The sequence below is a fragment of the Gymnodraco acuticeps genome, unplaced genomic scaffold (genome assembly GCF_902827175.1).
Source record: "Gymnodraco acuticeps unplaced genomic scaffold, fGymAcu1.1, whole genome shotgun sequence".
NCBI lineage: Eukaryota > Metazoa > Chordata > Actinopteri > Perciformes > Bathydraconidae > Gymnodraco > Gymnodraco acuticeps.
This window is the reverse complement of record NW_022990413.1, coordinates 93,072-106,485: the sequence shown is the minus strand read 5'-3', so window position 1 is coordinate 106,485 and position 13,414 is coordinate 93,072. Positions and strand designations below refer to the sequence as shown.

At 40.8% G+C, this 13,414-nt stretch overlaps 1 protein-coding gene across 8 annotated transcripts in view; it reads right to left on the bottom strand.

The window, feature by feature from the left end:
- Positions 1-13,414, bottom strand: part of LOC117551857 (golgin subfamily A member 6-like protein 22) — a 103,793-nt gene that overhangs the window by 61,824 nt on the left and 28,555 nt on the right. For all 8 annotated transcript variants that reach the window (XM_034224922.1, XM_034224923.1, XM_034224926.1 and 5 more), the window contains 2 exons: positions 11,053-11,136; positions 1,287-1,406 (listed from right to left, as the gene is read on the bottom strand). In XM_034224922.1, coding sequence (XP_034080813.1) covers positions 1,287-1,406; positions 11,053-11,136 — 204 coding nt within the window. The remainder of the gene's footprint in view (positions 1-1,286; positions 1,407-11,052; positions 11,137-13,414) is intronic.

Below are 13,414 nucleotides of genomic sequence, written 5' to 3'. Positions count from 1 at the left end.
AGAGAGAGAGAGAAGGTGGCTAATATAATTGAATTAAAAAGATGGAGCGGGGCCATTTCTAAGCAGGTGGGAGTGTGGAGTGAGAAAGAGCAGGCGAGATATTAACTTCTAATAAAAGAGAGATTAGAAAGTGGCTAGGAAGACTGCTCTGTCTTTACCTGTGGGAGTGGCGGCCCCCACATAACCTTTCACAGCAATATGCACACTGATATTGGGCGCAATATTCCGAGCATACCACACACAGACAGACAAAAGCATATACACAACATGGTGTCTGCATCTGCACTTAGAGTATATATAGGTGACATTTGAGGACACACACACACACACACACACACACACACACACACACACACACACACACACACACACACACACACACACACACACACACACACACACACACACACACACACACACACACACACACACACACACACACACACACACACACACACACACACACACACACACACACACACACACACACACACACACACACACACACACACACACACCGTGTGACAGCAATGCATTATCAGCTCTCATTCAATGATCCAACAGGCGCCTGGCATCAGATAATGAAGACGCAGCTCTTTTGGAAGCCTCTGCTATACAGACAATTAATTAACAAATTGGTCTAATGAGCTCGTTAAGGGCGTGCTTTTTTGGCAGCCGGTGTGAATACATTAACGAGGCTAATTCAATTAAACAGGTGCAGATTTCACAGCTGCCACACACACACACACACACACACACACACACACTACAGGTGTTGTGTACATGCACGCTCCATTTGACTCTGATGTCTTTCTCAGCGAAACTTTGGCATTCGATCAAAAGCGTAATGATATGCATATCATCCGGCCGTGTGTACTTGTGTGTTTGCGTGTGTGTTTCACTCGGTGCTTGTGCCTCAATGGGCCGCTGTGCCTTTGAATCCAAAGTACAGCTCAATAAGCTCGAGCTGCTTTGGTAATCTGTATAATTGAAAGGGCATAAAACAAGTGGGTGGAAAACGTATTGAAGCATACTTAAAACAGAATCCCAGGGGTCAACCAGTAATGTTATCCAAAGCTACACACGCAATACAATTCTTAATTTGCTCCAAAGCTTTTTGAAAATATACAGTGTGGGTGTTTTCACAATATATTATTGGGCAGGTAGAAATAATGATTTTGCCCGTCAGGATAGATGTATTAAAAAATGTTTAACTGTAAATGTGGAAAATAACCCTGTCTTTTAGCTAAATATAAAAACACAAGTAGTTTGGGTACACTTCTTACCTTTAGTCTTGCTGTATTCAGCTCTTCAGTTAGGTGGTTATTTATTTCCTCTTTCTCCTCCATCCGTCTCTCAAATAAAGCGCCAAGCCCGCCCCTTAAAGACTCCATTTTGGCCTCGGCCTGTAACACAGTCATGGGTTAATATTCATTCACCGTCATCAACTGTAGACAAAGCAGTGACATGTGTATTGTAGTCACTCAAGCTCCTCTATTGGGAAAAATGACAATGAATCAAATTCTGATTGACAATGCGTGGAATTATCCTCATAAGAAGACAAAATTGCAATAGAAAGAAATTAGACACTGATTGTCGAGAATGCTGCCATGACTTGAAATTCTACACACACACAATATAGACAATACAGGTATTACCTGTACAGTACATATACAGTGTGGGTGGGCACACATGGATCACACACAATCATAGAGTGGGACTTCTGATGTCACAGGGCGTGATGTTTATGTGTGTTTGTAAATGTATATGCATGGCAATTTGGTGTGTTTGGTTTGTTATGGCAGCAGCTCCATTAGAAGCTCCCCCATTGGCTGACTAAAGCGCTGAGGTCGCTGGTTAGCTAAACTCCCATGGAGATGATACCACTGATTAATTTCCTCCTTCTTCATCTCCTCCACCCCCCTCCATCCATAGGTCCACCTTCCTTCCCTTCCCCCAGCCCCTTCAGCCACTGCTGAATATTAAATCAGTCCCTTTTTTTAATTTCCAGATAACCACGGTTCATTTTTCTCCGAGTGTCATATAGCCATGACATGGTGTAGCAGCCTATATATTAGGGATGGCTGATGTGAGTTATTGTTATTGTTATCTTTCTTCCATTTACTGCCTGTGTGTCCTACTGTACGCTATGCATGGCTAAATCATTACATCCACGTGTGGTACACATATCGAATAACCACATTAGTAATTTGCAGTGTAATTTCCTATCTCCACAGTGTTATGTTGCCGCCTTCAGAGCCTACAAGTCTTTGTTTCACCAGAACATAAATATTGCCCTGTGGTGTTTTGTATGGCGTTTGTTTCCTGCTGGTTTATAATTAAGTCTGTGTTTGACAGTACATATGTTTGTGTGTACACGTTGGTCAGGGAGAAGGAGAAGAGAGGTAAATCTATACTCCTGAAGTGTGTTTTATAGCAATTTTGATTTTTGCCACTAACACTTAGAGGCTGATGTTAAAGAGGGAACTGACACACACATAAGAAATACACAAGCAATCCTGCAGCTTGAACTATATATATTTTAGGGCTATACATTCGCAATATGGCATACTGCAATTCTTAAAACGCAGGAGGTGTAATCGTTTTAAAATGCGTAATGTGTGTCCACACACTAACTTTAACCATCAGAGTAATGACGTAAAAAACATAACTGCATATCAGAGAAAATAATCACGATGAAATGTTTTTTTTTTACAATTTGTTCAACTCTAGTATATATATAAATATATTTATATATGTACATGTGTGTGTTTTAGTATTCTATACACATATGCACACACAGACAGACACACACCACAGACGTCATCACTCAATGTCCCAGCAGCAAATTCAATCTAACAATCTGAGTGGCCCCCTCTGAAAAATCTCTATGCCTCCTGGAACCCCCGCCCCCCCCCCCCCCCCCTTCTAATTCTGGGTCTTCACTAAATCACATGATGTTTTAATTTACCAATCTGCACACCTTCCTTTACTTCATCCTAATTCAAAACACTTGCTGACTAGACGCAACCACAAACAACCTGTGTGTGCTCATTTGTGTTATTGTCAGTGTGATCAAATATTTATTTACCCCTATATTTGCGCACAAGTTAACACTTTGCTATCCTATCATTATGCTTTGTCCTACATCCAGACTTTAAACAACAACAGCTGCTCTCCGTTTTTTTTCTTCCCTTGCATTGTTGTGCCTTCCCATCATCGTATTACTCCACATCACCTGCTTGCATAGCCTGGAACCTCGCCCAGGAAACTGGGGAAGTGGGAAGTGATTTGGAAAAATGAGGGCAATAAAAAAAACACAGGGATGAATGGAGAGATGTGATATAGGGTAATATGCTAACCCAATCAGCGGGCTGCTGTTGCCGACAGTATAATCAACATATCGGCCTAATGTCATTACAGCTATATGAGAAATAATATTGCGTGAAATGATATTGCGCGGCGCGTGCACGGCCATGTGGTGCACACATGGACGAGCTCACACGTCCAGATGTATGCATCACCTGCCTGGCTCAGTCCTGCACACACACACACACACACATGGGGACACAAAGACATACAATTCTGCATGCACCTAATGCAGAAAAAATGACTACCCATTTCTGTGTAACAACCATCAGTTGTGCTTTTCTCATAATTTTAAAGAAAGAGAAAAATTGCCATTTATATGAAAAGATTCCACTTGTTCAAGACAATTAATTACTTTATGATTGAAATTGATTAGATACATTTAAAAAGGTGGTATTATTTGACCACACTGACAATTGTTTCCATGTATTTTAGGATACGACTTTAAAGACTACAACTAGGGTTATGGGCAGGATCAGTAAAAGTCTTTTTTCACTACGCGTGCACACCTACTGTACATCTGCATTTTTCTTGCATACACAGCCCGGTAGCTCTGACACAAGAGGATAATAGTTAGTGTGTGGCTTCCATATCCTGAATGCATGAGGCCGCTGATGGCCTCTATTGATGGACAATGGCGTGAAGCCATCACTCAAGTTATGGAGCTTTAATTGGAGACAGCATAAAAACGATAAACCAAGAAACATGCATGGCTGAACAGCCCAATGTAAACCATTAATCATAGCGCAGGCAAAGACAAGGGACACACACACACACACACACACACACACACACACACACACACACACACACACACACACACACACACACACACACACACACACACACACACACACACACACACCACACACACACACACACACACACACACACACACACACACACACACACACACACACACACACACACACACACACACACACACACACACACACACACACACACACACACACACACACACACACACACACACACACACACACACACACACACACACACACACACACACACACACACACACACACACACACACACACACACCAGCTGCCCTGCACCACACACCTTTCATTTGTGTGCATATTTGCGCTCACACACACAAACTCAGATCGTGGCAGAGACAAGTGTCCCAGTCACATATTCTCATGATAGATGACCCATTTAACTTTGATTTCTGCGAGGAATGAGCTCGCCAGCGATACAGGGTTACCACACACACATACTTAATCATTCATAATACCCAAACATAGATACTATACATTGGGTACATACTGTATATGAACTCACAGTTTTTCATTGATTTTATATGTAAATAACAGCTTGCATTATTTTGTTTACACATGTATTCATCGTCTCTCTCTCTCTCTCTCTCTTTCTCTCTCTCTCTCTCTCTCTCTATATGCCGTGCTCGGCACATACGCAGTGCCTACTTATTTGCATGAGAAGGGTTATAATATGGGGATGATTTGTGATGCGAGCAATCAGAAGTGAAGTAATTCATCAGCGGTGGTGTCTAACCCACATCTCCACAGGTCATAAATACAAATCTACACACACCTGCTTGTAAAATCTGCACAATCCCACAGAGGAGAGAATAAATCAGTAAAAAGTTGGCATGAAGACCGTTAATAACACAGAACGACACAAAGTGCTCTCACACACATCACACGCTACACGAATACTTGGATTAAAAAAAACCTGACACATGTTTGGATTTCATGTAGCCTCATTACATTTGTAAAGTCTGGGATAAAGGCACATGTGTTTGCAATATGAGTTTGTTTTAAAATGTTTGTTATGTGCATAGCTGCTTATGTGCCTAAAATAAATGAAAAATAGTTTTACAGTGTGTTGACATGTCATTGTTTAATATCATATCATGACTAGGTGAGCTGATACTAGAAAGGGGAGACAAATCATCATCTGAGGATCCTGGGGTACTATCCTCAGCGGAAATGTAAATAGATATGGGATGGCTAACATGCTAAAGTCTCTCAGGAAGTGGGACTGTGGCTGAAAAGGGTTAACGTAGGCAGCACGTGACCTAATGTGAGTAAAGAGGTTATTCGTCTAATGGGAAGCGAGTAAAAGCACTGAAGTAACTCAAGGTCTCAAGGCCGATGGGTTAAACAACTCAGGCTGACGTGAAACCTGAGCAAGGGGACACACACATTAAAACATTCTCTGTCTGTACCTCTGCCTTATGTTATTGTACAGAAGTGTGGCTGCTGTCAAAATATAAAATCATTGTTCCAGCTTGAGTCCCAGGAGCAATTCATTTTGCAAACTGATATTGCTGTAATCCAGTCCTTTTCTTATTTGGGTCTTGATTGCAAATGTTCACACCCCAAAACAAATTGCACCCCCACCCGCATATTAGACAGTGTTGATATTTAGACAGATGGATGGTGCATTAGAAGGATTCCAAATACACACAAACAGGAACAACACACACACACACGTTCCATACAGCAGTTGCAGCCCCTCAGCGCTCCTCTGTCCTCACATGCTTGGTTTCCCCATCTAATTGCTGCCATTCGTCAGTGTGTGTGTGTGTGTGTGTGTGTGTGTGTGTGTGTGTGTGTGTGTGTGTGTGTGTGTGTGTGTGTGTGTGTGTGTGTGTGTGTGTGTGTAACTGATGCCAAGTGCTCCTGTACTTTGTGTTATTGTGCTTCTTTTGTGATCCTGTCACTGTGCATTTACAAACAACTGTGGTGAAAAGAGAGAAAGTAACAGGGAAGGAAGAGAAAGAAGATAGAAAGACAGAAAGATGTGGAGACTGAGAAACACACACACACACACACACACACACACACACACACACACACACACACACACACACACACACACACACACACACACAGAGCTGTCACAGTGCCATAGGGCATACTAAACCTGTCAGCATTTAAACCTGCTGGCTTGTTCTGTGGTTTGCCAAGCGGAATTAGTCTCACATAATATGCCAGCCTCTTTATCGAAATCCAGAAACACCTACCTAAGTTATACGATATCAAACAGAATCACACACAGTAATTAATTTGTTTGTGTTGTTCTGTCTGAAGCGTTTTAACCACTCTACTAAAAGTGCAGATTTGAGGGACATGAGTCCACTTCCACATACTTATCAAGGTACAGAATCCCACGTATTGTTTTTATATAATTAGATTTATTAGATTTTTTTGTTTTATTATTGGACATTTTACTTTAATTTGTAATGTTTATTTGAATATCTTTATCGCACATTCTTACTTTAACTTTGTATGTTAATTTAAATATTATTATTATATTTATTTTTCTTTTATTATACATTTGACTTCTTATGTTTACAGAAATATTTATATTATTTTTTATTATATTTCATTGGACATTTTACTTATAATCTTATGTTTTTATAAAAATATGATATATTATTATTATAAAGATATTATTACTTTAACTTCTTATGTTGTTTAAAATATATGGTTTTCTTTTATCTTATTCATTCATTCGTGCAACACAACTCAATTTCCCTGGGGATGAATAAAGTATTTTGATTATGATCCTGATTATGGAGCAAATCAAAACTCTAAGTGCGTTAAACAAGTTAATTGCAACTTAACTTGACCTATATACTCGTACTCATACATATTCTCATACTGACATGTAAACAAATCAGACTGACTCTTGCAATCATGAAAATATGACTGTGCTGATGAATAACCCCGCCTATGTTCTGTATGGCCAGAGTGTGTGTGTGTGTATGACGGTGTTTGGGTGGGTTTAATAAGGAGGTCCACGTTATTACGTTTTTTTCCGCATGCGTGTCCATGTGTGCGTGTGTGTGTGTGTGTGTGTGTGTGTGTGTGTGTGTGTTCAACATGATAATTTGTCAGTTTATGTTGTGAGGGGGCTAAACAGATAAGCAATCCACGGCTCAATCCTTCATCCTGCTCTGATTATAAATCAGCTGGAGCTCTCAGAAGCAATCAGCAAGAGCAATCTGCAGCCTGCACAGACACCTTATCAATCAGAGGGGACCATCACACTGTCACACACACACATGCACATATACTGGAAAAATACACACTCCCATATTGGTACCTTCCCGCATGCACACAGCCGTAGACAGACACAAAGGCAGGTACGCTGCGATTGTAATTCTACATCCCCAGCCTGCAGCGTCTTTCCTCCTTTTAAAACTTCCTTCTCTTTTTTTTTTGTTTTGTGAAAGGGGATCACAGAGTCGCAGCGAGAGTTTCATCCAGCGCGCTGCCTGGCGGCCACGAAACTGCACAGAGCGAGGCACATCACTCCTAATTACAGTCTGATATTAATAACAGAGAAATATATTAATCTTGGAGGTAAACACTAAGCCGCTTAAAGGAAAATTGCAAATAAATCAGATTATCTTATAGGAATATCCTCCGAATGGGCCGGGGGGGTAATGAGAAACCAGGGCCCAGCCTCTCCTACTCTTTCTCCCTCCTCTCATTCCCCACTCTCCTGCAGGATTGAAAAAGGTGTGTGTGTGTGTGTGTACACACATTTGTGAGCACATCTGTGTATTTATAAATCTGTAGTACGACCCCCCCCCCCACTCCTTCACCACCACCAGCATCCCCTCCCTCTCTCTGCTGCTGTATTCATTTTTCACCTCCAATTTTATTTTTTCATCAGTCGGGGGGGGCGCCGCCGAGCAGATTCAATTAGGTTCAGTGATTGGGCCACTGGCATTCAGCGGGGTCATGAAAAGGTTAAAGAATTCAGTGGCACAAACATGATTATGGCTCTGTAGCATTTGATCAAAAGTAAGGTTTGTCATGGCAAAGTGGAGCCCCTCTGTTTCTCGGACCGGGACCACCGGTTTGTCCAGAGTGTGAGAGCTGCTCCACGTGCTGGTACAGATGATTCATACACTGCATGGCAATTATGTGCTGAAGATGCAGGCCGGGAGAGATATACAGACATATGCACAAGCGTGTATAAAGGTGTGGCATGAAAAACACATGCACAGAAACATTCATTCCCTCTCTGACACACACACACACACACACACACACACACACACACAGACACTTCCGGAGAGTAGCAGAGTAATAAAGTCCACCCTTGCAGTGAAATTAAAGCTAGTCAATGACACTGCGTGCTGAGTACACACTAAATCATTTTTATATCCAGATGAAACAGCCAACATAATACCACCTCTGCACATGTAGCCAATATCACCTGGAGACTATAAAAAAAACAACAACAAAACAACAACTAATCAAATATCATATTGGATGTGTCAGATCCGTGTCAGAACAAGAGATTGATACTAAGTATAGGAAATACGGTACAATAACAGTGTGAGATCTTTTATATTCAAAATGACCAAGCAGAGAGCACATTATGAGATATTCGATTGATAAACAGGCCGGGGTGCTGTTGTTCGGAGAGTATAATAGAACAATAACGTTGCTCCTGGGTTAGCAAAGATTGCATTATGATTTTAATGTGTTTTACAGACACAAGCCCTTCACTGAGAGGAAATTACGTCGATAAATAAGCAGCCTCGCATTTTAAAACAAAGGGAATCAGAGTCAATGAAAACAAGATGGGGTTTGGTTAGTTTTAAATATCCTACACAACACACACATGCACACACATTCATACCATCATGTGGAGTCCGAAATATACGATTCTGCATGACTTATTTAAACTTTATGGACACATTCAGAATCTGTAATCTTGATGTATGCTTGTGTTTTTATAGGTAGAGTAAATTACATTTTAAGCACTTGATATGTGTAATCTTTGATGGTCAACATCTAGCAAGGACGAGGCATATATTGAGATATATCACATTGAGAATTTTGATAAAAAATCAAGATAAATGTTGATATATTAACTAAGCGGGTAAAGGTTAATTAAGGAAAAACTAAGAGAGTCTGGTGAATTCTGAAATGAACCACCAGTACTGTAATGCAGCCTTTAAAACCTAGAAAAAACGATATTTATGGCATTTAAAATCTAGGACAATAACTAGTCTCACACCACTAGTACCACAATATTGATATAGTATCAATACATAGCCCTGCCTTACTCAGAGCTAAACACTACTATAATGTCCCGATACCCATGCGTATTTACACACACTCACACACTTTTCTTTCCACTCACACCTGAAGTTGCCCATAAGTAGATTCATAGTGACAGTGCATGTCAATCATCTCATTTTGGGAGTGCCTGTCAATCATCTTCCCTCAAATCACCAGAAGTAGCAGCCATAAGGGAGCCTTCCCGCCTCCCACTCGCTGCCACTTCAGGTGTGGAGCTGCAGACGCTGCCTGTCAATAGAGCTGTTTGGTCCTCCGGTCCCTCGCTACGGCCCTAATTGCCGGTGCCACACTCAAATGTGTCCTACACTTCCCAATTCTTGTGAACCCCCAGCTCCCGCTAAGCAATCCCCCATTCCATACTCAGGATGGGTATTTACATGCCCCACACCGCGGAGAGCAAACAAGCTCATTTAAAAGTTCACATGCTAATGTGTGACATTTAATCCAAACTTTACACGGGGAAAAGGACACGCAACAATAGATTTTGATTCCTTTCTTGTCCGTGAATCTCATCATCTTTTGCCTTCCATATTTATGAGGAGGAAAAAGGCGGGACACTTTCGAAGGGAGTGAGGGGAAGGGACAGGGAGTTTGAAAATTGGACTTGACAGAGATATATTGTTATAATGTATTATTTATATTATAACATTCACTGACAAATTACTCATTGTCTAAGTTGACATGCGCAAAATATAGTTATTTTCCTTCATTCCAAAAAAAGACAAAAGTCATACTAAGCTGTTACTGTAATGAAAAGGAATATTCCACTAATACTCCTGTTCGCAGCCTTGTAAGGAGTGTTGTGTTTACAAATTCAGAATAGTCATATTTTGAAAAAAATTATTTTTTGTATAGCCAGGAGGCAAAAACTCAAACTCAAACTCAAACTACAAACGTTTGTGGTATGAAATAATACCACAAATAATAAGAAAAGTTCATCGATTTATTGTCGACTTTAAATGGCTTCAGGCTAATATGTCTTATTACTGCAGTTGATTCCATGAGTTAAAACACAATGAAACTCTTTGCTGTTTCCTTGTAAGTATAATCTAAAAGGCAGTTTTTGAACGCTGGGCAAATGACAATTGAATTTCCCAGACACACACCACTCTGTATCATTTGCTATTTCAGAAGAATGGAAAGAATGAAAAGTGGAAAAACCAAAAAGTCAGCCAGCGTTGTTGGGAGGGTTAGTTGGTGTGTGTTTGCATACCATTTTTGGTTTCACTGCCGCACGACATCTTATATTCCCATGCAAATGAATGTTCAATCTAGACTTGAATGGGGTAATGTATGTAATTTTTCTTTCAATCCATGATCACTTGCAGTAGGTATTTCGGTTGTGTTGGTTTAGTAATTTATTCTCCCCTTGGATGTGTTCTAAGCAAAAAAGATAAGATCAAACTACACTGATCCCCCTGGGGAAAATGAGCCTTTTGAGGCCAGATGATGAATTTTCATTGCATTTATAATTCCTTTCAGGCGGAGGAGTCAAGCTAAGGGTGAGAGGGGAAACCACAGCTAAATGAGGATGACAGGGACACACATGAATGCAAGGAATGTTTTTTTGTTGTGTTTTCCATACCTCAGAGAGAAGCGCCTCCTCCTTCTGACGGGACCCTGACAGCTCCTTCTGCTGCCGCTCCACCTGCTTCCTGCTGACCGCCGACTACAGAGACAAGGGTGGGAAATGGCTCAATGAGAATAATGAGAAGAATAACTCTGCTACACCAATGTGGAACACATACAAGTTAAGTAACTGAACATGGGGCATATAAAGGGAAATAAATAAAGACACAGGTGGACTTATGCTGTGGTTTTTTGTAAGTACCTAAAGAAAAAGGGTTCTTTCTCTTTCTTCCTGTCTCTCTCTCTCTTTCACACACACACTCCCCACGCAGATCGACCAGGACAGGCCAGGGATGAGCACACCCCATCTGATCTGTGGCCCGTTCATTCATTAGACCCGTGCTCTCCCCTATTGATTTCAGCTTAAATAATGAGAAAGCTTATCCAAAAATCTTTAGCATTTGGGCTTCAACTTAAGGGAATCGATGGGGCCATTTCCCATTCTGAACAGCACATACGCAGGGGTTTTATGTACGGTGAACGGGACAAATCCAGATGCTGATAAATCAATAGGCCTTTTTGTCGATGGACAGGCATGCTTGCACACACACATACATGCAAACATGGACACACATGGCTGATAAATTGTATTTTTGAGGCAATTAAAGTGAGCTGTAAACATATGAAGGCCAATCAATTGGCCAGTGAGGTCTATTATCAAGGCTTTAACACTGATTTAGAAGGGGCTTAAAGGAGCCAGCAGCTTTAAGTGTGCCACAGTCACTTATGCAGATCGGCAGCAGCTAGAGACCCGAACAGATCAGTGCTGCACTCCACTAAGCTGCTCACACAACAACAGGGTCACACTACACAAACTCAAAACTGCTGCACACAGGGAAAGGTGAGTGAATGAAAATGTGCTTCTATACCTTAAAAAGCGCATTTTTGTTTATTTGCTTATGTGAAGTTCTATTATTTAACCAAGCCTGATATAGAAAAAAACACCTTTAACCAATATTGTAGCAAAACATTTATAAATGCCGCTTATGAAATCTTGGCAAACAAACAACGTGGTCAGACAATATTAACTTCCTCTTAGCCATAGGCATTGTCGAAGAATTGTATCATTTATTCTCTCCATAATTCATTTTCTTTATACGCAGTTTGCATCTAGGTGAAATAAGGAGAGCGGAGGGGTGGACAATTCTATTTTATAAGGGGTAGACAAGCTTGTTAGGAGGAAAACGAATACATCAGCGCTGTCCAGCCTCCAGGCTTCCCCCCCCCCCCCACTGCTTCCACTTTGCTAAAGGTGAGACACGTGTGTTAGCCAAGCTAACCTACAGAAAACATTTCCCTGAGGTAATTGGTTCCGCATTAATATTCATTTGATTCTGTATTCAGCTGCTATGACAAGCCTCCCTGCTTTGATGCTCTGTGCCTATGTCCACCACACAAGGTTTAACTATGAGTTTAGATAAACACTCACATATTTAGGGCTATTTTTTCTGAAGAGAGATATAAGTGAAGCTTTCTCCCCTCTGAGTGTTACATTTGTCTCTGGTTTCTCTCATGTTGTCTTGTTTCAGTCTGGTTGATCTGGTGTGTGTGCATGTGTGTTTCTGAGGCATGACATTTCAATTGTGCGTCCAATCAAATGAGAGGACAGGCAGCGAGGAAGGTTGGGGAGTGACGAGGGGTGCGGGGAAGTTCGACCGACCGTTACCATGGTGAACCACTTCTGTCAAAACCACCAAGGTCACAACTGCTGACCTGCAGTGTTGTGGGACTTCTGAATAGAAAATTGTACATGGACATGAGGATTTATCTTTCCTTTCCCAATGTATTATTTTCTTTCTTCACAAACCTTGTATTTCTCTTTGTAGGTTATCGTTCTTTCTTTCTATGTAGTTTGTACATCTCCTTCTCTTTTCTGTCAATGTTTTGGTGCATTTCCATCTTTCAACCTTTTATAATTATCATATTTAGTTTTAAGACGGAATGATTGAACCATTGTGAGGCCTATGGTGCCAGGAGACCAAACCGTCATTTTCTTAATTTGCAATAACAAGCATTATGTTGTACTATTAAGGTGAATAAGGTCAACGATGCACTAAAACGTATCCAAATAGAACTAAATAAATAAAAACGTTGGCAGGTTTCAAGCTTGTAGGTACATTGATATGAGGATTTGTCTTCCTTTTATGTCTTCTCTTCACAATATTTGAAAAACTATCCCCTTTTCTTTTTTGTTATGTTTTTCTTCTGTGTTTCTTTCATCTTCTTTGTTTATCCCCTTCTACTTCTTATGTCTATGTATCTCCACATTTCCACCATTTGGCCTTTCTTTCTTATTTAAGATTGACTAATTGAACCAT